Source organism: Pantherophis guttatus, chromosome 18 (assembly GCF_059756535.1).
Source record: "Pantherophis guttatus breed Tessera chromosome 18, ASM5975653v1, whole genome shotgun sequence".
In the NCBI taxonomy this organism is placed as follows: domain Eukaryota; kingdom Metazoa; phylum Chordata; class Lepidosauria; order Squamata; family Colubridae; genus Pantherophis; species Pantherophis guttatus.
This window is the reverse complement of record NC_142080.1, coordinates 6,246,117-6,270,852: the sequence shown is the minus strand read 5'-3', so window position 1 is coordinate 6,270,852 and position 24,736 is coordinate 6,246,117. Positions and strand designations below refer to the sequence as shown.

Below are 24,736 nucleotides of genomic sequence, written 5' to 3'. Positions count from 1 at the left end.
GATGGCGAACCTTTCTGGCACCGAGTGTCCAAACCAGAATGGGGGTGCGTGTGCATGATTGCCAGAAACATGAATACCAGCTGGCAGGCGCACACATGCCTGTTTTTTTGGCTGTTTTTGGCTATTTTTCAGGCTGTTTTCAGGCCAGTTTTCAGGCTGTTTTGGGGGCATTTTCCAGGCTGTTTTCCAGCCAATTTCCAGGCCAAAACCTGCCTGAAAACAGCCGAAATAATGGCCTGAAAATGGCCCCAAAACAGCCTGAAAATGGCCCCAAAACAGCCTGAAAACAGCCTTGAAAATGACCAAAAAGGGCTCAGAAAATGGCTGGTTTTTCGGCTGGTTTTCAGGACGTTTTCCAGTGCTCTGACACCCATGAAGACCAGCTGCCTGGCATGCTGGAAACCAGAAAATCAGCTGGCAATGGCGCACGTGCCCACAGAGAGGTCTCTGTCTGCCACCTCTGGCACGCGTGCCACAGGTTCACCATCACGGCTCTAGGAAGAGTGCAGAGAAGGGCAACAAAGAGGATTAGAGGCTAAAACATACGGAGAACGGTTGCAGGAACTGTGTATGTCTAGTTTAATGAAGAGAAGGACTAGGGGTGACATGATAGCAGTCTTCCAATATTAGGGGGGCTGCCACAAAGAAGAGGGAGTCAAGCACCTGAAGGCAGGACAAGAAGCAAAGGATGGAAACTAATCAAGGAGAGAACTAAAACCTAGACTTAAGGGGAAAAATTCCTGATTGTGAGAACAATTAATCAGTGGAACAGCTTGCCTCCAGAAGTTGTGGGTCCTCCATCATTGGAGGTTTTGAAGAAGAGACTGGACAACCATTTGTCTGAAATAGTATAGGGTTTCCTGCTTGAGGAAGGGGGTTGGACTAGAAGACCTCCAAGGTCCCTTGCAACTCCGTTTATTCTGACAAAGCCCAAGGAGGCAACTACAATGCATATGTTGTAGCCCTTTGGCAAGCCTTGGACTACAACTCCCAACTTTCCTCAGCCTTGGTGAGGTGGTCAGGAGGTGAAGTTCAACAGGATCTCAGGTTGAAGTTTCAGGTGGACCATTCAGGCCAGTGCTAAATAGCCTACATGTTCTTTCTCCGACCAACTTACAATTAGCCTACATTTGGCTCGGAAGGATACTAGGATGAGTTATTCCACCTCCACATCCAGGTTGCTCTGTTACCTGAGCCTGTGTCATCGGCAGGAGAGGACTCCGAGAGTGAAGGAGAGGAGTTGGCAAGGCCTCCCTCTCCAGGACCCTCCTCTCTGGCAATGCCTTCGGTGTCCGCCGAAGGGCAAGAGATAGGGCCGGGGCCAAGCACGTCTGCGCAGCCACAGGTGGACAGTGATGAGAGTAATGAGTCTTGGCTGGATCTACGCCAGCGTCGCAGGGATAAGCACGCACAACAGAAGAAAAGGTGTCCCCGAGATTAGGCTGAGTCACTGGACCACACCCCACAGGGTATAAAAGGGAGCGTGGTGGCCAGTCAAGCCTTGTGACGAACAAAGCTGAAAGCTTCCACGCCATTCTGCATTGCCGGACTTTTGCTATGGGCTTTGCTGGATTATCTTTGGACTTAAATTACTCTGTAATTATTGAACATTTTACTTTGATGTACCAGAAGCGGAGAGAAGTTATCTCTTCCCTTCGTGAGTAATAAACCCTTGGCAGGCAGCCACTAGGCTGCTGCCAAGTTCCGTTATCGTAAGGAAAAGGATTTTGTCAGCTGGTTTGGTTTTTAACTTTTGGACGTCTGTTGGTGTGTGTGCGTGTGGGACGGGGACAGAACACAGACGGAGCTAAGCTCTGACCCAGATGGGAATCCATTCACACAGTATGCCCATTCACGGAATGCCCTAGATGTGAAAACGAAGATAACTTGAGAAAATCGGCTTTGATATTTCATGGGTTAAGCAGGAAGTGTGCTGATACAATAGCAAGCTTGTTTTTGTAATGCTCCTTCTTCCGTGTTGCATTACGGAGATGTTAAATATCTATTTTTATACCCAAACTCTCCCCTCCCCCATCTTATTAGGCTCTGTATTTTTAAAAATGTTTGCCTGGTGATTTTATAATCATATATACAATTCCTGCAGTCGGCTTACTGTAGTTATCTGTCATTTGTTGCCTTTTAGGGCTAGGTAGAAATTGTTATGATTTTAAAATGGGATGTGATTTTCATATTGATTTATAATGTTAGCCAACATGAGCTACTTGGGCCGGAATTGAGGCAAATCAAAACACAATAAAGAAAGAACATAATCGCTCGGTCGTTTATTGTTGCAGGTCCCACAGGTAGCAAAACAGGCCCTAAAACAGCTTTTTAGAAGGCAGAAGGAGAAAATTCACCAATTGACCCCCCCAAAATATGCTTTTTTTTGAGTAGGCGCACCTATCACGGCCACCATTGGATGTGAGAGCTTCTAAGACACTTGCAAAGTTCACGCATAGTCTAAAAACTCAAGGTGAGTTTCGGAGTCTGTGTTCAGTGGTGAAATCACAATGCACAATGTGCCAAAGGGAGTTTTGGGAAGGTAGGTAGAACAGCGAGGAGTGGGGGATCAGCTGTGCCACGTGATTTAGCTTCTGTTCTGCCCCAGCTACGGACCCCAAAGAACCAAGCACACACAAAGTCCGTCCAAACCTTATTTTACTAAATAAATCAGACTTTTACAACAACGGCTGTTAATTAACTGCCGCCAAGAATTCAAAGAATAAATCTGAAAGCTTATTGTGGTTGGCAGAATGCCCAGAAGCAATTTGCAGGAAGCTGATAAGCAAGACAAGACACGAAGGTGTGTGAACGAAGTTGTTCCTTGCAAATTGCTTCAGTCGGCGTTCTCCTTAAATAGGCTAAGGGAGTGGCTGATTAGCCCCAAGCCTTACTCTCGAGGAGACCTCCTCCTGAGGAGCCACTCCTGCCTTTTGGCAGCTCTGCGCGCCCGTGCATCGAGAAGAGGCTCCTCCTCTTCGTCCTCTTCACTTAAGGGAGCTTCTGGAGGTTCTGACGGCCCTGGCTGAATCCCCGCCTCTGGCACCACATCTTCTCCAGCCTCCTCATTGTCCGACTCGAGCGCCAGCTGCACAGGCTGCTGGCGCAGCACCACACCAGCCTCCTCGCTGTAGAAATCAGCTACTAGCTGCACAGGCTGCTGACAGGGCACAACAGCTTCGCTAGGAAGCAGGATTTCCTGCTTTCTAGCAAAGCTATACCACGCGGCACAGCTGATCATCGGAAATACCAATTTGGAGGAATCAGTAGCTTTTTTTTAAACTACCGGTTTGCCCAAACCTGTAGCTTTTTTTATTATTATTACCGTTCCCAGTAGTTTTTATCACTACCAGTTCGCCGGAGCGAACTGGTAGCATTTCACCCCTGTCTGTGTTGATAATAACTTCTCAGAATAAATGGAACAACTTACCTGCAGAAGTTGTGAATGCTCCAATGCTGGAAATTTTAAAGAAAATGTTGGATGAGCATTTGTCTGAAGTAGTGTAGGGTTTCCTGCCTGGGCAGGGGCGTTGGACTAGAAGACCTCCAAGGTCCCTTCCAACTCTGTTATTTTATTTCTATTTCTAATAATTCCTTTTATTTCTACTGCGGTTTGCATAAGGGCTGGTCAGAAACTCTTTTTCAGGTTGATTTCTCAGCTGCCTTCCTGGCCCACCCTCACTTCCCCCCACCCCCTCTCCCCAACTCAAGAAATAGCCAAGCCAAACTGACCGACTTTTAAGACCAACTTGTAGTCATCCTTCTAAGTCCGGCTTCTCCCCGGCATCTCTACAATCTCATTATCTCTAGCCATAAAAAGAGTAATGTATGGAGAGCTGTTTAAGGGCAGGAGAAATCTGCCTCTACTCTCTTTTTCCTTGCAAGGTAATAAGCCCATCTATTTAAATTTATGTCCCTAGAAATGGAAATCATCAAGAGCTGCTCCTGGGATTTTCCAAAGACAAAACAAGGAGTTCCAATTTCTGCCAGAATAAAGGTTGCGCGAGGAAAAGAGGGGAGGTAGCGAGCTTTGCCGAAAGGAACGTGTGGCTTTTAGAGATGGGATAATCTGGAAGCAGGATGGGTGGGCTTTCTTGCCATCTTATTCTTATTCTGCCTTTCACAAGTTTGCAAGCATTCAGGCCACGCAACGTCAGCCAGCTTTCCCATCAGCAAACGCTGAAGTGTGAGACCAGCTGGGAAAGCGAGACGGTCATAAAACAAGATGCACAATTTCAGAGATAATTTCGGGAAAGTAGAAAGTCATTGCAATTGCCAAAACCAAAAATTGGTGTTCCCAGTTGCAATGGAAGACTGTGAAAGTTGGAGCACAAGGAAGGCTGAGAAGGCCAAAGAATGGAGGCCTTTGAACTCTGGTGCTGGAGAAGACTCCTAAGAGTCCCTTGGACTGCAAGGCCATCCAATCGGTCAGTCCTAGAGGAGATCAACCCCGACTGCTCTCTAGAAGGCCAGATCCCGAAGAGGAAACTCGAATACTTTGGCCACCTAAGGAGAAGGAAGGACTCCCTGGAGAAGAGCCCAATGCTGGGAACGATGGAGGGCAAAAGGAGAAGAAGGGGACGGCAGAGAACGAGGTGGCTGGATGGAGTCCCTGAAGCAGTCGGCATGAGCTTAAATGGACTCCGTGGGATGGTAGAGGACAGGAAGGCCTGGAGGAACATTGTCCATTGGGTCACAATGGGCCAGACACAACTTCACAACTAACAACAACAGCAGCAACAACAACAACAACAGAAAGTCATTGCTGCATTGGGAATCCTGAACATCTTAGCCGGCTGAGGAATTCTGGGAGTTGAAGTCCACCTGTCTTAAAATCACCAACGTTGAGAAACACTGGTCTAAGACTAAAAAAAAAAAAACGAAGAAAAGATGGGGGCAGCAGCTGTGAAGAATACAAATAACAGTGTTGGAAGGGACCTTGGAGGTCTTCTAGTCCAACCCTGAATCTCAGTGACTCAGATTCAACTGAGCTTTGGAAACTTAGCTTTGGAGCCTCCAGCTCTCAGCCCAAGCTACCTTGCTTTGAAGGTTTTTGAGGAAACGCGGGGTTTAAATCTGGAAAATAAGTGTTCCACAGGACAGGAGCAACCTATCTTATTGACACATATCACAAATTCTATGACAGCTGTCAGTATTTATGCCCTGGCATGGCCTGTGCCCATACACCCTTTTAAATAAGAAATGGCTAGGTAAAGAAGGTTCCCTTCGCACATATGTGCTAGTTGTTCCCAACTCTAGGGGGCGGTGCTCATCTCCGTTCCAAAGCCGAAGAGCCAGCGCTGTCTGAAGACGTCTCCGTGGTCATGTGGCTGGCATGACTCAACGTCAAAGGCGCACGGAAAACGCTGTTCCCTTCCCACCAAAGGGGGTCCCTATTTTTCTACTTGCATTTTTTTTACGTGCTGTCGAACTGCTAGGTTGGCAGAAGCTGGGACAAGTCACGGGAGCTTCACCCCCTTATGCGGCACTAGGGATTCGAACTGCTGAACTGCCGGCCTTTTCGATCGACAAACTCAGCGTCTTAGCCCCTGAGCCGCCGCGTCCCTATAAGAAATGGCTACCTAACCACTATTAAATTTCTCACCATGCCCCTGATGTAGAGTTACCCTTATAAAGAGTTAATGCAGGACCCACAATGCCCTTGAGTTCAACAGCTGCTGCTGAACGCACCCAAAAAAGCAATATATCCAGCCACACGATTTAAAATACGGTCCTTCCTCACCCAAAAAAAAAAAGGAGGGGGGATTTGCCCAAAACGTTAAGTCCTCAAGAGAGTTTTATTGGCTCCAAGCACGATGCGGGTGGTGGCTTTCTGCCACAAAATCTGATTAATTTTTGGTCTGGTGGTCTGAAAACAATATGGCAAATAAAAGACACTAGGCAGTCCAAACACCCCCAGAGCTGGTAAAAATCCTGCCATGGAGGCCTCCGCCCCCTCCCCACCAGCTATTCGTTGTAATGCTTGCGCCATTTGGCCGCGGATCGGATCATGGCGGCCGCCACGCCCATCATGCCAATTGTTCCCACAGCAATGGCTTCAGTGACCTGCAAGGAAGGATAGAGAAGGGATGAAAAGCGCATCGCGCACGGCTGCGCCCATTTTACAGACGGTGGCTGCAGGAAGACTAAGGTGCGCCTAAAGGGCTATGTGCTGGGGGAAAAAAAAAACCCAGACCAATCAGGAATTATCTGTGTTCTTTTCACTGCAGAAGTACCAAAGAATAATGCCCCCTCCCTCTGGAACATCATCCTTCTGGGAATTACGGTAGGGTAGGACAAGAAGCAACGGGTGGAAACTAATCAAGGAGAGAAGCAACTTAGAACTAAGGAAAATTTCCTGACAGTGAGAACAATTCATCAGTGGAACTGCTTGCCTCCAGAAGTTGGGAATGCTCCAACACTGGAAGTTTTTAAGAAGATGTTGGATAACCATTTGTCTGAAGTGATGTAGGGTTTCCTGCCTAAGCAGGGGGTTGGACTAGAAGACCTCCAAGGTCCCTTCCAACTCTGTTTATTCTTATATTCTAGTCTAGTCTAGTCTATTTTCTATTCTATTCTACTCTACTCCACTCCACTCCACTCCACTCCTCTCCTCTCCTCTCCTTTCCTCGCCTTGCCTCTACTCCTCTACTCTACTCTACTCTACTCTACTCTAGTCTACTCTACTCTAGTCTATTCTACTCTACTCTACTCTACTCTGCTCTACTCTACTCCTCTATTCTACTCTACTCTACCCTACCCTACCCTACCCTACCCTACCCTACCCTACCCTACTCTATTCTATTCTATTCTATTCTATTCTATTCTATTCTATTCTATTCTATTCTATTCTATTCTATTCTATTTAGAGTGGCCCCCACTCAGGCCTTGCAGACCTGGTTCTGCCAGTGGGTCTGGGGTATCCAGAGCAGAATTGAGCCCATTAAATGGCTGGTATGAATATCTATTGGGTGGGGGGGTTGTTTTATTATTTTTTATTATTTATTATTTTTATTCCTTTTATATTGTGTTTTTATGTCCTATAAGCCACCTTGAGTCGCCATGTGCGAGTAGCCGGCGATATAACATTTCTAAACAAACAAATTCCCTTAACGACTGCATGGTTTAACTCAAACAGCAGGGATTCGCTTAACAACCAGGCAGAAAGAGGTGGTAAAATCAGGCTCTACTTGTTTTAACAACATTCCTCGCTTAGCAACAGAAATTCTGGTCCCCGTTGAGGCTGTAAAATCAGAATAAATAGAACAACAGAGTTGGAAGGGACCTTGGAGGTCTTCTAGTCCAACCCCCTGCTCAAGGACGACCTATACACGTTTGCTCCTCGTACCTGATCACTCATCGCAATGCCATATCGCAACTCCATGACAAAGTGTTCGCAGTTGTGACTGGTCAGGTTGTAGGGCATCTCTTTGCCCACCAGCTCTTCTGCCCGCTCGAGGGTCTTAGTTAGGGGCAGAGGGGGATACGTATGGTCGTGTTTGTTGTTCACTCGGTATTGGTCATTCCGCACCACCGTTTCCAGCCAATCTTTCTTCACATACGCTCGGTCGGACAAGACCGCCAGGACGCTGGCAGCCCCATTCGCAAGTCGGTCACCTGCCGGAAAGAAGGAAAGGGAAGAAGGTTGAATTTCCGCTACCGGTTCTCTAGAACCTGTCAGAACCTGCTGGATTTCACCCCTGATTTAAAGATAATTTAATTTAATTTTTAATTAAGTCAACTTATATGCCGCCCCTCTCCGAAGACTCAGGGCGGCTCACAATACATTTAAAAAAAATCATGATAAAAAACAAAAACATTTAAAAATTAAAAAGATTAAAAACTCATTCTGATATAACAAGATATATAACAAGATATAACAATATACGGAGACGTGTTGGACTGCAAGCTATCTAACTAAACCCCTTTTTCATCTAGGGCTAATGCAGTGTGAAGTAACCAGGCTGAGCTGCAAAACAAGGCCAAGGCAAAATTATACGGGGAAGTGAATTAAACGTGAAGGAGAAAACGGTCCTTCGGCTGCCGCGCAGCGCACACTTTAATTCGGTTAGTGGATTAACCCATTTTTCCGTGCTTTCACAATACGTTGAAATGGAAACTAAGGAGCGCTGGCACCGAGCCATCTCCCCTTGGTGAGAAAGCAGTCACCGGGTCCCTAACTAACCTAGTTAAAGCCTGTGGGGGGGCAAACTCCACCCCCTGAGAGCTCAGCACCCCGTGTGTCCGTGCCATGGGTGCCCCACTGAGATAATGATGGTTATTTATTATCTGATCTGCCGGTGGAGTCCCCAACACCCTCATGCTGGGCCTGGTTTGGTTTCCATGGAAACTCACATTCGGGGGCTAAATGGACAACTTTGCCCTCTCCGACGTAGATACCCCAGTGTTGATAGCAAGAACGGAAAATCTCAATCAGGTCTCCCGGTTTAATTTCTTCCTGTAAGAGGGGAAAGAAACAACAGTAACAGAGTCGGAAGGGAGCTTGGAGGTCATCTAGTCCAACCCCCTGCTCACGCAGGAGGCCTGTACTAGGGATTCGAACCGCCGGACTGCCGACTTTTCTGATCGACAAGCTCAGTGTCTATATACCGTCCTGGTCAAATGGTTGCCCCACTCTATTTTTGAAAACGTCCAGCGATGGACCACCCACAAACTATTCCATTGATTAATTGTTCTCACTGTCCGGAAATTTCTCCTTACTTCTAGGGTGGGGTCTCTCTAAACTAAGATCATGGCATCCAGCCCTCTCAATTCCTGGCAAATCGATGGGGAAGAAATGGAGGTAGCGGCAGATTTTATCTTCCTGGGCTCCAAGATCACCGCAGATGGGGAAAAACTACAGCCAAGAAATCAAAAGAGGCTTGCTCCTGGGGAGGAAAGCCATGGCAAATCTAGACAGCATCCTAAAAAGCAGAGACATCACCCGGCCAACAAAAGTGTGTCTAGTCAAGGCGATGGTGTTCCCAGTTGCAATGGACGGCTGGGAAAGTTGGACCACAAGGAAGGCTGAGAAGGCCAAAGAATGGAGGCCTTTGAACTCTGGTGCTGGAGAAGACTCCTGCGAGTTCCTTGGATTGCAAGGCCATCCAACCGGTCAGTCCTAGAGGAGATCAACCCTGACTGCTCTTTAGAAGGCCAGATCCTGAAGAGGAAACTCAAATACTTTGGCCACCTAAGGAGAAGGAAGGAGTCCCTGGAGAAGAGCCCAATGCTGGGAACGATGGAGAGCAAAAGGAGAAGAAAGGGACGGCAGAGAAGGAGGTGGCTGGATGGAGTCACGGAAGCAGTCGGCGTGAGCTTCAACGGACTCCGGAGGATGGTAGAGGACAGGAAGGCCTGGAGGAACATCATCCATGGGGTCGCGATGGGTCGGACACAACTTCGCAACTAACAACAACAACTCTCTTTCATAACCTTCCACCTGTTACTTCTCTTCCTGCCCTCTGGTGCTGTGGAGAATAGATTGATCCCTTCTTCTATGTGGCAGCCCCTCAAGCTATCATGTCCTCCCTCATCCTGTCCTCCCTCATCCTTCTCTTCCATAGGCTAAACCTAGCTAGCTAGCTCCCTCAACCAAAACGTACCAGACACATCAAAAAATGGTGGCCTTTGCACCATCTCCTAACCTCCAAAAATGAGATCAAGGTCAACCTTGAAAGGGTGATGTGTGTTTGGCTGGTCCATCTCTGGTCTAGGATCTGTTTACAAAGCTTTATTCCATCTTGAATAAATAAATAAGTATCTTTTTATTCAAGGCAACCTACATTATCCATGCGTGTCCCAGGGTAGCTTTACTTGCAAGTTACACTGCACCTATTTTTTTTTAATAAGTTTTTTTATTTTTCAATTCTCAAAATATAAACATTCCATCTGTCCTTAAGCAGTGTGTCGCCTGGGTACAGCTATCTCTGTGCAACGTCCTTCAACATTTGCAAGATCCTTCACATTAATATTGCTTCTCTAAATTTAAGATTATAATAAACAATTAAACATTATAAAGCTCTTCATTTTCTTCTTAATGTATCTTCTAATGGTAGTACAATAATAACATTAAACCTATAGTTATTCTCGTCATATGAACACTAACAATTGTCATCTTATTTATATCTCTATCGTAATATATTTTCTATTTTTCTTTGATCATCTTCATTCCCAGTTTCCTTTTTTATTCTCTAACCATTGATAAAATACTTCCCATGTCATATAATATTCAGTTTGTTCTCTCTCCTTAATTGCTAGTGTTAATCTGTTCATTTCTGCTCATTCTAATGTTTTCCTAATCACCTCCTCATCAATAGGAATCTCTTCACTTTTCCAATGCAGTGCAAAGTTGCAGTTAATACATGAATAATTAAATATGTGTTCTCTTTATTATAAGTTTCAGGTACACTGCACCCATTTTGACGGGGTTTACTCAGCAGTAAGTACAAAAACACACAAAACGCTTGCGGACGTATCTCTTGAAAGTACTGTTGAAAATCCTAGCTTGCGGAGTCACCCTTGGGTGTGGCCCAGACAGTCTCCCATGATTTTATTTTTATTTTATTTATTCCATTTCTATAGCTACCCATTCAATCGATTGACTCTGGGCTACTAAACCACATAAAAAGCATCCAGAAAGAAAATACATACACAACAGCCAAGTATTGAAATTTTGATGGGGAACAATATTAAATACGTCTCCTGATGCTCCATCGGGGGAAATGACAAAGAAGGGAGACATGATATTGGGGCTCAGGCACATCAAAGGAAGTCATAGGGAAGGTGGTAAGCAATCTTCTAAGCAGTTTGGATTAGAGATAATGATCAGAAATTGCAAATAGAATGGGATGGGATGGGATGGGATGGGATGGGATGGGATGGGATGGGATGGAAATAGGGAATTAGAATAGAAATAGAGGGATAGGATAGGATAGGATAGGATAGGATAGGATAGGATAGGATAGGATAGGATAGGACAGGACAGGACAGGACAGGACAGGACAGGACAGGACAGAACAGAACAGAACAGAACAGAATAGAATAGAATAACAGAGTTGGAAGGGACCTTGGAGGTCTTCTAGTCCAACCCCCTGCTTAGGCAGGAAACCCTACATCCCTTCAGACAAGTGGTTATCCAGCATCTTCTTAAAAACTTCCAGTGTTGGAGCATTCACAACTTCTGGAGGCAAGTTGTTCTACTGATTAATTGTTCTAACTGTCAGGAAATTTCTCCTTACTTCTAAGTTGCTTCTCTCCTTGATTAATTTCCACCCATTGCTTCTTGTCCTGCCTTCAGAGATATTGGAAGACTGCTATCATGTCTCCCCTTAGTCCTTCTTTTCATTAAACTAGAATTAGAAATACATAGATTTTGTTTCAATGGAAGAGGACTATTGATTTCCTGATGGAACGTTCCATATTTATAGAGGTAGTAAGTCCTGCAACCCTTAGAATCTTCTAAAAAGAGGCTGGACAACCAACCTTCATTGGGTGATTGACTTGGTCTTCCTTCAGAAGATGGAAATGTGGACAGCGGTCGATTCCAATTCCATCATTCTTTGACTCTATGCCTGGAGAACGACCTATTTTGGAAGCACGGACCATGTCATAACCATGCAAGGCCAACTTTTGTCTTCGGTCTGGCTCTGTCTCTCTACCTTCAACCACAGATTCTGCAGCACCAACATGCCCAGAAGAGCAAGTCTAATGTCTCCTAACCCCAAGACACCGACTCAGACGCTGATGGCTCCGAGAAGATGGGTAACATCTCCAGTAAATTGTTTTCTGGGCAAGATAATGAAATAGATGGTCCAAGAGAGGGCATGGCTCATTGGCTGGCGGGGATCCTGAGCGCAATCATTCCACGTTACCCCATTTTGTTGCAGTTCCCACTGTGTTGTATTGACTTATCCAAGCACCTCTCAATGGGGAAGCAAGCAAACCTCTTTCTGCAGATATCACCGCGCGGCAAACCCTGTTATCTGCCTTTAAAATCAAATCAAAGGCTTTTAAAAGGAGCATTCACAAATGCTTATAGCCCTGGGGATGTGAGAGAGACAAGGTCCCCTTGAAAAGGACTCTTAATTTAGTCAAGGCAGGTTTGTTTCAGCACCAGAGATCTGGAAACTGTCAAATAACAAGTGGTGGTGGTGTTTTTGGGAGGGGGGGAGTTGTGGCCTGTCGGTCACCAGCTCCTCCAGCAGCTGAATCAAAGGAGGAGGAGGAGGAGGGGTGGGAGTCAGGGTCAGCATTGAGGCAACCTGAGAGCTCCGAGGGGGAAGAGGGAGTGGAGCTGGCAGAGAGAGAGAGAGTGTTGTGGTCCACCAGCAGCCTGCGGAGCTAGCAGCGGAGTCAGACAGTGAGGAGGCTGGGGAGGACCATGGGCCAGTCCTGGAGTCTGGGGAAGGCTTAGACGAGGGCTCTGCGTCAGGGGCCAGGGCCATCTGGGAGTGATGCACGGACTCCAGAGCCTCCAGAGTTGGACAGCAGAGAGGCAGAGGAACAGGAGGAGCCTGTTCCTAGTGCATGCATGCACAGAGCTGCCAGAAGGCAAGAGCAGCTAAAGCAAAAGGGACAACTCAGGAGTAAGGCCAGGAGATGATTGGCCGCTCCCATAAGGCTTAAAGGAGCAGCAAAGGCTCTTGGGCTCTTTGTAGGAAAGCAACGTTGCTAAATCTGTTTCCAGTCGGCGTCTCTTGTTTATGAACTTCGTGGGGCTTTGACAAGAAAGGCCTTTGGCACGGTGCCAAAGAAGATAAAGGTTTGTGATAAGCCCGAAGGACTTTTTCTGAAGGATTTGTTTTGGAATTAATTTGAACTAAGCTGGGAACGAAGTAATTCTCAGCTGTTATAATAAAATAGTTTTGTTTGAGACTAATTGTGTAATGACTAAGTGAGCCTAGGTCACAACAGAGAGACAGAGGCGTAGCTTCGGCTGTCTGTCAGCCCTCAGATGGAGAGTCAACAGCCTACAGGTTTGGAGGTGGCTGATGAGGAAGAGGAGGAACAGCTGGGTCCAGTGCCTGACACGCAGATGTGCAGAAGGTAGAGGAGAGGAGAGCAGTGGAAATCTACGGGCCGGTCCTTGGGATGGAAGAGCCATCGCTGCTAGCGAAGCCCCACTCTAGCTCTGGGGATAAAAGGCAGGGGGCGGAGATGAATAAATGTGGCAGAATACAGAATAATGTCAAAAACAGGTTACTTCCTAGTTAAAACCAGGAAGTAACGATATCCAGGCGGGTGGATGAAGCCTCGCACTACCGCTGCTACCAGTTCACCAAACCATGCGCAGCCGCCGCTACCAGTTTGCCGAACTACGCGCTGCCACCTGTACCGTGAGCTGGACAGAACCGGCAGGATTTCACCACTGGGAAGCCGGATTCGCTTAACAACCATGTTACTAACTGTACAACTGCAGCGATTCACTTAACAACGGTGGCAAGAAAGGTCGTAAAATGGAGCAAAAAAGATAGTTTAGGCAAATGGACATGTGAGGCTGAGTTGTGAGTATAAGTTGAGGGCTATCTGTATTCTTTATTCTTAGAGCCGCTCGGCTGCCTTGAAAGCTCTCCCAGAGTTATAAAGGAGAATAAAACATTTTTTAAAAAAATATTTAATACTAAATAGCAATGTTCTGGCCCATTTGGGGCCTTCTGCGGCTCAACTACTGGCTGCAAATCAAATTCTGGATTTGCTTGCCAGATTACCACCGCCTGAAACTCAAGTGGACGGCATATTTCAAGAAGAAGAAAGTGGGGGGGGAAACAGTCGTTAGCAATCCAAACAATCTGGTGTGGGGTTTTTTTTGGAGTAAGCACAGATGAAATACAGGTAGTCCTCGATATTCAACAGCTCATTTAGTGGCCATTCAAAGTTACAACGGCGCTGGAAAAAGCGACTTAGGACCAGTAGTGGGTTTCAATTTAGTTTGCTACCGGTTCGCTCGTGCGCGTGTCCAGGCAGGTGGGAGGAGCCTCCCGCCGCCGCCGCTACCAGTTTGCCCAAACTGGGATGAACCAATAGCAACCCACCACTGCTTAGGACCGTTTTTCGCAGTTACAACCTTTGCACCATCCCCATGATCACATGCAGAGGTGGGCTTCACATATTGTAGCAACCGGTTTGGCCATCACCGTAAATATGAGCGCACATGCGTGCTTGCATCACAAAACAAGGCAATTCATTCGCTCGCACACTCCGTCCGCATATGCGTGCAACATCGAACAACACGGCAATTCACTCGCGAACACCGTCCACGCATGTGTGCGGCGTCAAAAACACAGCGATATAGGACGGGATTGCCCCGGGCGGGTGGGCCCCCTACCCCTACCCACAGGTCGCCACTACCATTTCGCCCAAACCGGCTGAATACCACCTCTGATCACGTGATCAAAATTGAGATGGCAACTGGTTCATATTTATGACCGCTGCAACGTCCTGGGGGGGTCACGTGATCCCCTTTTGCGACCTTCTGACAAGCAAAGTCAACGGGGGAAGCCACTTAACGACCGTGTTGCTAACTTATCAACCTGCAGTGATTCGCTTAACAACGGTGGTAAGAAAAGTCGTAAAATGGGGCAAAGCTCCCTTGGCAAATGTCTCGCTTAGCATAACATAAATTTTAGGCTCAACGGTGGTCGTAAGTCAGGGACTACCTGCATGGCTTTTTCTGACCACTAGGAAACAATCTTCAAAGGACAGATGACCTCACTTGGCTCAAGACAATTTTTAGCCAGTTGTTGGTTATATTTTTCAGACATTAGCCTGTCTCTTCCATAGACTGGGGTCCCAAGGGTTAAATATTTCCTCCCTGTTACTGAAATGCATTTGCAAACGGATCACAGAAAGCAAAATAAAAAATAAAAAATCCTCCCCGATGCACGCTAGGCTGACCAGCACCATAGATTCTTTAATTGGTACATGCATCATAAAAATTGATCCATCGATTAGCTGGTGATATTTCAGAAGTCTTTGTAAATAAAAACAGCGGTGTTGGTTTAATTTTAGATCTCTTTTGCAGGCTGGCATGGAAGCCCCAAAAGGGCAGGTATAGCTGGCTTGCTCCATTTCGGGGCGCCCTCCGAAATTTATCCAAGGGAAAAAAGTCCCATTAAACTCAGAGATAATTACTTGCGAATAAACGCCTATGAGATCGCGCCGTTTAGAGTAAAACTCATCGACTTAAATAGCAGGTCTTCATAAGTATGCAAGGGATTGCTCTGTTCAGACTGTCCTACATTTTTTTTTCCCCTTGTAGGCAGTCCTCAACTAACGACCATTTGTTTAGTGACTGAAGCTGCGACGGCATCGAAAAAAGTTGACCTACATCTGGTCCTCGTATTTATGACCCTCGCGGCATTCCTGTGGGTCACGTGATTTAAAATTTGGGTGCTTAGCAACCGGCATGCATTTAGGATGGTTTGCAGTGTCTGAGGGTTATGTCGTCGTCATTTATGACTCTCCCCAGGTGACTTTCCACAAAGGGAAGGAAAGGAAAGGAAAGGAAGATAGAAGAAAGGAAAAGAAAGGAAGATAGAAGAAAGGAAAGGAAAGGAAAGGAAAGGAAAGGAAAGGAAAGGAAAGGAAAGGAAAGGAAAGGAAAGGAAAGGAAAGGAAAGGAAGATAGAAGAAATAAAAGGAAAGGAAAGGAAGATAGAAGAAAGGAAAGGAAAGGAAAGGAAAGGAAAGGAAAGGAAAGGAAAGGAAAGGAAGATAGAAAAAAGGAAAGGAAAGGAAAGGAAAGGAAAGGAAAGGAAAGGAAAGGAAAGGAAAGGAAAGGAAGATAGAAAAAAGGAAAGGAAAGGAAAGGAAGATAGAAGAAAGGAAAGGAAAGGAAAGGAAAGGAAAGGAAAGGAAGATAGAAGAAAGGAAAGGAAAGGAAGATAGAAGAAAGGAAAGGAAAGGAAAGGAAAGGAAAGGAAAGGAAAGGAAAGGAAAGGAAAGGAAAAAGGAAGAGAGGAATGACTTTGTATTCTGCCCAACGTAGAGAGCACTGAATGAGGAAAGGCTCCTCTAACCAATACACCCCACTGCCACACAAATCCCAAACTTACAAATTCCCTCCCCCCCCCTCGACATGTTTCACACGCAAGGCCACACACCTGTTCACTCACTTCCGGTCCATAACGTAGCTCCATAACAAAATTTTCACAGTTTTGGCTGCTCAGGCTGTACGGCATCTCCTTTCCGACCAATTCCTCCGTCTGCCACAGGATCTTGGAGAGGGGTAGCGGTGGGTGGGTCTCATCATGTTTATTATTCACTCGGTACCTGTCCTTCCGGACGACGTCTTCCAGCCAATCCTTCTTTACGCAAACTCTCTCGGATAAGATGGCCAAGGGGTTGGGAGAGCCATCGGCAAAATGTTCACCTGGGAAACAAGAAGAACGTCAAACCTGAAGCTGACCTGACCTGAAGCCATCTTGGAGCTTCAGTGCTGTCACGCCGGAGCTGAGAAGGGAATTGAGATAGTTGGGACTTTGTAGCCAAAACAAATACGGCATCCTTCACTGAATCCTCCAGGGAAAGATTGAAGGCAAACGAGGTCCAGGCAGAAGAACATCATCATGGCTTCAAAACCTAAGGGACTGGTTTGGACAAAACTCAGCAGCACTTTTTCATGTGGCTGTTGATAAAAATAGGATTGCCAACACGATCGCCAACGTGAGATGATGGATATGGCACAAGAAGAAGAAAAAGAGTCAAAGCAAAATACTTTCTCTTGAGAACCAAGGACATTCTCACACCTGGTGCCTGGAAGGAGGAGTGATTTTACCGGACAGAGTCGTGATTGGACCATGTGACTGATTGTTTTGAGAAAGTGAAAAACAGTTGTTTTTAATTAGGTAAAAACCGTGGGAACCCTCAGAGCCGGTTTTCACCAGATCTGTGCCAATATGATATTTCCAATAAAGCTAACCTTTGAGGAATCCAATTGCCTCAGAGCAATGGTGAAATCCTACCGGTTCACACCAGTTCGGGCGAACCGGTAGTGCTAAAAGCTACCGAACCAGTATTTCCAGCTGTGGAAATACCAGTAATCAGCTGTGCCGCGCGATTTATATTCGCTAGAATCTAAATTTATACTCACGAATCTAAATCGTGCGGCACAGTTTTCCCCCCCTCCGCTGTTCTACTTACCTTATTAAGCGTCCTTTTTCCATGCAAAGCGTGTGTTTGGCATGCACTGTGCATGGGTGCACAGTGTGCGTTTGGTGTGCACTGCACATGCGTGTGGGCAGCGTGCATTCGGCACACACCACTCATATGCGGGCAGCGGATTGGTGGCAAACCACGGAGGATTTCACCACTGCCTCAGAACATTGCTTGCTATGGATCTATTACTTGGAACCCTGACAAAGAAAAGCTGCCAAGATCAGCAAAGTCTCCTGGGAATGAGGAAAGGACATTTAGCTCATCTCCATGCCAAGGCCACCCCCAAATTTGCCCTGGCCATGCTCCAAAGCATAGCATCATCCTTCTGTCTTCATGTCTTTGGCTTTGGCATAGATTTGGTGACGTTCGATTACAATAAACTATAATTGTTGAACAGAATAATAAGAGTTGGAAGGGACCTCAGAGGTCTTCTAGTCCAGCCCCCTGCTCAAGCAGGAGACCCCTAAACCATTTCAGACAAATGTTTGTCCAATCTCGTCTTAAAAACCTCCAGTGATGGGGCACCCAAAACTTCTGGAGGCAAGTTGTTCCACTGGTTAACTGTTCTCCCTGATGGGGGAGTTAAAATACTTACATTCAGTTATCAAATGGACCGCTTGCTGATCCCCTACGTATAGGGCCCAGTGCTGACAAGAAGAACGGAAAATCTCAATAATGTCTCCTGGCTTTAATTCCTCCTGGAAGACACAAAGGTCTAAACTCAGTGGCCATCACTACTACCCCATTTATTTTTATTTTATTTATTTATTTGTCAAACACATGTAAGATAACAGGTATAAGTATAAACATGATTATGAACACAGGATAAGGATACGAATAAATGGAAACAGTAGGACAGGGATGGTGGGCACGCTGGTGCACTTATGCACCCCCCTTACAGACCTCTTAGGAATGGGGTGAGGTCAACAGTCGACAGTTTAAGGTTAAAATTTGGGGGTTTGGGGGATGAAACCACAGAGTCAGGTAGTGCATTCCAGGCATTGACCACTCTGTTGCTGAAGTCGTATTTTCTGCAATCGAGTTTGGAGCGGTTCACTTTAAGTTTGTATCTATTGTTTGCTCGTGTATTGTTGCGGTTGAAGCTGAAGTAGTCATTGACAGGAAGGACATTGTGGCAGATAATTTTGTGTACTACGCTTAGGTCAGACCGAAGGCAGCATAGTTCTAAGTTGTCTAAATCCCAAAATTTCAACCCTGGTGGCCTAAGGTATTCTGTTGCGAGCGGAGGAGTGGAGGACTCTTCTCATAAAATATCTCTGGACTCGCTCAATTGTATTAATATCCGATATACAGTGTGGATTCCAGGTGAATGAGCTGTATTCGAGAATCGATCTAGCAAAGGTTTTGCATGCCCTAAGTTGCAGTACAATATTACCGGAGAAGAAACTTCACAAGATTAGGTTAACAACTCTTAGTGCCTTTTTGGCAATGATGTTACAGTGAGCTCTGAATCCCTCCTCTTCCTACAGGTAAACAAAACGTGGCATTAGCGAGTTCAATGGTAGTTCTTGACTTATAATTGGGACCAGACCCCCAAAAGTGCTTTTTCAAGAGGCAACTGGACTTCGTTTTCTTCCCATGGCAGTTTTCCTTGAGAGACAAACAAAAAACTGAAGCCCAGGCATAGTGGACAACTGACATCACACACAAGGTGTGAAATTGTGGATTTTGCTTTGTTCTCTCATCTGGCCAAATTCGTCTTCAGCACCAACCTTCTAGCTCGGTTTCTCTTCTTTCCAGCTGTTTGTTGCCTACCTTCTCTGCATGCCAAACATTGCTGCACATATGGGGTGCACCTTGCCCAATAAACCTCTTTTCTTTTTGCAAAGATCATTTTTAAAGAGACAGGCACCTTCCAAAAATAAGAGGCGACATTCACCCTTTTGATGGTTTTCTACGGTGCTGTAGCATCACCTGCTGGTTATTGGATTTACTGCAGGAGAAGAAAAGACCCCCCAAGAGAAATAAAATGCTAGGGTTGAAATTACCCTTTATATATATATATTTGGATATATTTGGATATACAGAGCAGAATGGCGCTTAGAAGCAGAAAACAGGATCAGAGACAAAAAACAGCAAATTTTAAATGTTTGTTCCACTATGCTTCAACCAATATTTCTGTTCAAATGCCAGCCACTACCGTGTTTCCCCGAAAATAAGACCCTGTCTTATATTTTTTTGAACCCCAAAATAAGCACTTGGCCTTATTTTCAGGGAGGTCTTATTATTTTGGGGCGTGTGGAGCAAGATGGGGCTCCTCTTGCCGTCTTACCTGATTTCCAGCTCCATTGCATTTCTCGCCATTGTGTGCAGGAAACAAGTTGTACTATAAAAAAAACCACTTCTCACCAGTTCAATCAATTAATTCCAACTTCTCAAACGCCCACCCCTTCACTAGGTCTTATTTTGAGGGGAGGGCTTATTTTCAGAGGGGAGGGGCTTATTTCAGCACATGCGCTCAAAAGCCCGATTGGGGAGGGGAGGGGAGAGCTTATTTTTGGGGAAACATGGTAGCAATGCGGAAACATCTGCTCAGCAGCTGGAAGGAAAGGGGGAGTCTATCTGGCTCTTTTCAAAAAAAGGTTTTTTTGGCTACTCCTTTCCTTCTTTTGCCCCTCCCTGCCTTGTTCCCAGGCCCCCCATTTACCGGTTCGGCTGGGTTTTTAACCCTGATTAAAAGGGCAGAGTGATTTTGCTCGTCCTCATTCATCTTGGCTAGGATGTCCTTGTCTTTTCTCAATGCCGACTTCCTATGGGCATATCTGGAAGAGGGGAAGGGGGAAAAAAATTAGAGGATAATTCTTGTTTCTTTCGTGAAAACTTCCCTGACGCCCTTTAGCACGATTGGGGTGGACCTGTGTTGGCCAAGGAGGTCCCTTTCTCCTTCCTTCTTGCTTAATCCCAGTTGGTTTCCTCCAAATCTCACCCTGCCGTCTTGAGTTTTTCTTAGTGGTTTTTGGGGGGAAATGGAGGGGGGAGGAGGAGGAGGAGAGGAAGAGGAAAGAGAAGAAGGAGAAGAAGGAGAAGAAGGAGGAGAAGGAGAAGGAGAAGAAGAGGAGGAGGAGGAAGAGGAAGAGGAGGAGGAAGAGGAAGAGAAGAGGAAGGCTTTATAAAGTGGCATAAAGACAAATCTGTCACTATAGCCCCAAAATCTACCAACTCAGCAGAGTTGCAAATTAGGGGCAGGAGGGATAGCTAGGAAGAAGGAGGAGGAGGAGGAAGAGAAGAAGAAGGAGGAGGAGGAGGAGGAGGAGAAGGAGAGGAAGAGGAGGAGGAGGAAGAGGAAGAGGAAGAGGAAGAAGAGGAGGAGGAGGAAGAAGAGGAGGAGGAGATGGAAGAAGAAGAGGAGGACGAAGAGGAAGAAGAGGGGGAGGTAGAAGAAGAAGAGGAGGACGAAGAGGAAGAGGAAGAAGAGGAGGAGGAAGAAGAAGAGGAGGAGGAAGAGGAAGAAGAAGAGGAGGAGGAAGAAGAAGGAGAAGGAGAAGGAGAAGGAGAAGGAGAAGGAGAAGGAGAAGGAAAGCAGGAGTTACCCTTTGGCACGACAGCCACCTGTTCTCTGTCTTGAGAGATTTGTACAAATAATAAAACAGAATTTAAACAAATAAGACAATGATGATGATGATTGGAGTGAGAATGCCCGTGGAAGCAGGGTAGCATAACGCTGGGATGACCTGGCATAAAGAAAACTTCCCTCTTCCTTGGCACAATCTTCTCTCTCTCTCTCTCTCTCTCCACCCACCTGCAAAACCCCTGGATATCTCTCTCTCCCTCCCCATCATTCAACCCCAAAGGAAGCCATTACCAAGAAATGCCCCCCCTCCCCAAGTGGACCTTCCAGGCCTTACCCAATCACAGTCCCCCCCGTCCCCCCGCCCCCCTGCAGCTGCCCCCCCCTTGCTCTCTCCCCAAAGACAAATCCGAAAGGAATTCCCCATCAACCTCTGCCTAAAGCAGAAAACCAGAAGCCTCTTTTTCAGGGGGAAGAAACCATCTGAGAAATGCGGGGGGGAGGATGAAAAAAAAAGCATGAAAACCTGCTTTCCCCCCCCCCCCCATGTTTCTGTAAGCCGCCTTGAGTCGCCATGGATGAATAGGCAGCAATATAAATCTAATAAATAAATAAATACGGAAGGACTCACAAGTCAAGCAGGCAAACCCAAACATTCGAAGACTGGAAAACTCTCAATGTGGGCCAAGACCAAACATTTGTAGTTTTTATCTCCAGCACAGTGTTACCTCAACCGTGAAATCACTAAAAGGCTTGTGGTTAAACCATTGTTTGCTCAGCCCCAGTTGAGGACTAGCACTTTGCCTACCTTATAGGGTTGTTGTTGGTTTTTTTTTTTAGCAGACCTGGATAAAGCTTTTCACAGCCAGACTCTTTCAGAGTCAGCCTTTTAACTTATCACCCTTAGAATCTCAACGCAGCATTGCCCCCCAAAATTAGGGCAAATTAAATCCATTCGGGGGGGGGGGAAATGCCTTTTTCACATTTTAACACAAAGCTTTTTAAAGGTTTTGTTTGTTTGTTCCTTTTTCTTTCTATTTTTTTTTTTAAAGCGGAGGAAATATCAAATGAAGGGAACTGTGAATTATGGCATTTGTTTGTGAAAGCAATTTTTGCCAGCAAATTAAAAAAGCTCCGTCAAGATTCCCCTGATTTTGCAAAAGCATTTAAATTTAATCAGTTGGCACAAGATGATTAATCACCCCAATTAATATGCATTTTCCTTTGCCCTGATTAGTTTTTTTTCTCTCTCTCTCTCCTGGCTTCTCACTGCCTCTCTTTTCAACTGAAATTTAGATCGGAAACCCCCTCGGGGCTGAGACTGGTCTATTTGTCTGTGCAAAGTTCATAAATATAGATAGCAAAGGATCCTTTTCCTTCTCTCCCTGGCCCTGTGTTTCTAGAGAAAAGAATTCCTGCTTGGGTGGAAGTTTTAGGAATCCTGGCCCATCACTCTGTGCCACAGACACTTTTTGGACTGTGTTTCTTGGCAAGTTTCAGATGGGAGGACTTCAACACCCAAAAAAATTCCCCAGCCAGCATGCTTTAAGATGGGTGGATTGCAGGGGTGAAATCCAGCAGGTTCTGAAAGGTTCTGGAGAACCGGTAGTGGAAATTTTGAGTAGTTTGGAGAATCGGCAAATACCACCTCTGGCTGGCCCCAGGGTTGGATAGGAATGGAGATTTTGCAGTATCCTTCTGCCAGGAGTGGGGAGGGAATGGGGATTTTGCAGTATCCTTCCCCTGCCATGCCCACCAAGCCATGCCATGCCACGCCCACCAAGCCACACCACGCCCACCAAGCCACGCCCACAGAACCAACCGGTAGGAAAAAAAATTTGAATTCCACCACTGGTAGGTTGCAATTCCCAGAATCCCCCAGCCAGCATGCTTTAAGATGGGTGCACTACAACCCTCACAACAGGAGGAAGGAAGGAAGGAAGGAAGGAAGGAAGGAAGGAAGGAAGGAAGGAAGGAAGGAAGAAAAAGAAAGAAAGAAAGAAAGAAAGAAAGAAAGAAAGAAAGAAAGAAAGAAAGAAAGAAAGAAAGAAAGAAAGAAAGAAAGAAAGAAAGACCTGGAGGGAAGGAGAGAGGGATGGAGAGAGAGAGGGGAGGAAGGAAGGAAGGAAGGAAGGAAGGAAGGAAGGAAGGAAGGAAGGAAGGAAGGAAGGAAGGAAGGAAGGAAGAAGAAAAGACCTGGAGGGAGGGAGGGAGTGTGTGTGTGTGTGTGTGTGTGTGTGTGTGTGTGTGTGTGTGTGTGTGTGAGAGAGAGAGAGAGAGAGAGAGAGAGAGAGAGAGAGAAAGAAAGAAAGAAGAGACTTGGAGGGAAGGAGGGAGGGAGGGAGGAAGGAAGAAAAAAAAGGAAGAAGGAAAGAAGAAAAGATCTGGAGGGAAGGAAGGAGGGAGGGAGAGAGAGAGGGAAGGAAGGAAGGAAGGAAGGAAGGAAGGAAGGAAGGAAGGAAGGAAGGAAGAAAGAAAGAGAAAGAAAGAAAGAAAGAAAGAAAGAAGGAAGGAAGGAAGGAAGGAAGGAAGGAAGGAAGGAAGGAAGGAAGGAAGGAAGGAAGGAAGGAAGGAAGGAAGACCGGGAGGGAGGGAGGGAGGGAGGGAGGAAGGAAGGAAGGAAGGAAGGAAGGAAGGAAGGAAGGAAGGAAGGAAGGAAGGAAGGAAGGAAGGAAGTCATTGAAATTTGGCCATGTTGTCACTGAATCTCCAAAGTGGCCAATTGGAGCTGGGGGTTTCTGACTTTTTTTTTATGATTAGAACCCCAAGTCAAGAGAGAAGAGCTGGACCATGAGAGGTCCCGAAAGCAAGGAAGAAAATATCCACCCACACCCCAAATGCACCCCACCTTGCTCTTGTGGCTGTCCCCGATCCAATTCACCCTAGACCCCAGCCTGGATCAAGCAGAGTGGAAGGGAAAGGGGAGCTACCCATCCAGCCACCTTCCCTTCCACCCATCCAGCCACCCCGCCAGTACCTGCAATGGGCGCTCACTTTTTTTCCTGTGGCAAATGAATTCACCTCCCATTTCCTACTTGGTGCTTAGAGTGACATAATAGGACAGGTGCTACCTCACCTAGTTACCGAGTAACCAAGAAAGACTCTTGAGGTCTCTGCAGGTGAATGGGTTGGGGGAAGGCAGGGCTTTAGGGTTGAGGGGTATCTCAAGCTTTCATCGTCCCTTCCCCATCCCACAAAGACATTTTTTTTTAAATCAGGTGGTTAATTTGATGACAATGTTATGATTATGAGCCATGGTGGCGCAGTGGTTAGAGTGCTGTACTGCAGGCTATTTCTGCTGACTGCTGGCTGACTGCAATTTGGCAGTTCGAATCTCGCCAGGCTCAAGGTTGACTCAGCCTTCCGTCCTTCCGAGGTGGGTTAAATGAGGATCCAGATTGTTGGGGGCAAGAGGCTGACTCTGTAGACCGCTTAGAGACGGCTGTAAAGCACTGTGAAGTGGTATATAAGTCTAAGTGCTATTGACCTTCTTTCTTTCTTTCTTTCTTTCTTTCTTTCTTCCTTCCTTCCTTCCTTCCTTCCTTCCTTCCTTCCCCCCCTCCTTCCCTCCCTCCCTCCCTCCCAATGGTTAAAATGCAGGATTGCAGACTAATTCTGCCCACTGCCAGCAGTTCAATCCTCACCGGCTCAAGGTTGACTCAGCCTTCCGTCCTTCCCAGGTGGGTAAAATGAGGACCCAGATTGTTGGGGGGCAAGAGGCTGACTCTGTAAACTGCTTAGAGAGGGCTGTAAAGCACTGTAAAGCAGTATATAAGTCTATTGCTATTATTTTGTAGATTATTTGGAGATCCCTGGACAAAAGCTCCCAAAATCCAGATGGTCTTATGCCAGTGGCAAAATACAATCCCATTCTTCCTGTTTTCCTTTGCAGTTGGTAAGTGAATCACACCGTCGTTAAGCGAACCTGGCTGTCGGAAGCCAGCTGGGAACATCACAAACTGTGATCACGTCAACCCAAGACATTTTATTTTATTTGTTTATTATGAAATGTATTTGCCATCCATCTCGCCTCTAACAACATCTGGACAA

At 46.2% G+C, this 24,736-nt stretch overlaps 1 protein-coding gene across 4 annotated transcripts; it reads right to left on the bottom strand.

Annotated features, from left to right (window-relative positions):
* Positions 1-5,779: 5,779 nt before the first annotated feature.
* LOC117670756 (uncharacterized) lies at positions 5,780-23,739 on the bottom strand. 4 transcript variants are annotated; one of them, XM_034426166.3, is made up of 7 exons: positions 23,664-23,739; positions 19,826-19,940; positions 17,753-17,855; positions 16,104-16,372; positions 8,356-8,458; positions 7,349-7,617; positions 5,780-6,066 (listed from the first exon to the last, which is right to left on the bottom strand). In XM_034426166.3, the coding sequence occupies exons 2-7, from the start codon at positions 19,886-19,888 to the stop codon at positions 5,968-5,970; spliced, it is 906 nt and encodes a 301-aa protein (XP_034282057.1). In that variant the 5' UTR covers positions 19,889-19,940; positions 23,664-23,739; the 3' UTR covers positions 5,780-5,967. The 4 variants fall into 4 exon arrangements, with proteins under 4 accessions (XP_034282057.1, XP_034282056.1, XP_034282055.1 ...); XM_034426165.3 differs by having other exon boundaries at positions 23,535-23,671; XM_034426164.2 differs by lacking the exon at positions 23,664-23,739 and adding an exon at positions 21,318-21,400.
* Positions 23,740-24,736: the final 997 nt, after the last annotated feature.

What these genes read in the sequence shown, in the direction of transcription:
- LOC117670756 (XM_034426166.3), bottom strand. Translation starts at nt 19,888, where the DNA reads ATGAATGAGGACGAGCAAAATCACTCTGCCCTTTTAATCAGGGTTAAA. An exon ending in TTAAAAACCCAGCCGAACCG is followed by an intron (nt 17,856 to 19,825) that starts GTAAATGGGGGG and finishes TGTGTCTTCCAG; the next exon opens with GAGGAATTAAAGCCAGGAGA. An exon ending in GACCGGAAGTGAGTGAACAG is followed by an intron (nt 8,459 to 16,103) that starts GTGTGTGGCCTT and finishes CCCCTCTTACAG; the next exon opens with GAAGAAATTAAACCGGGAGA.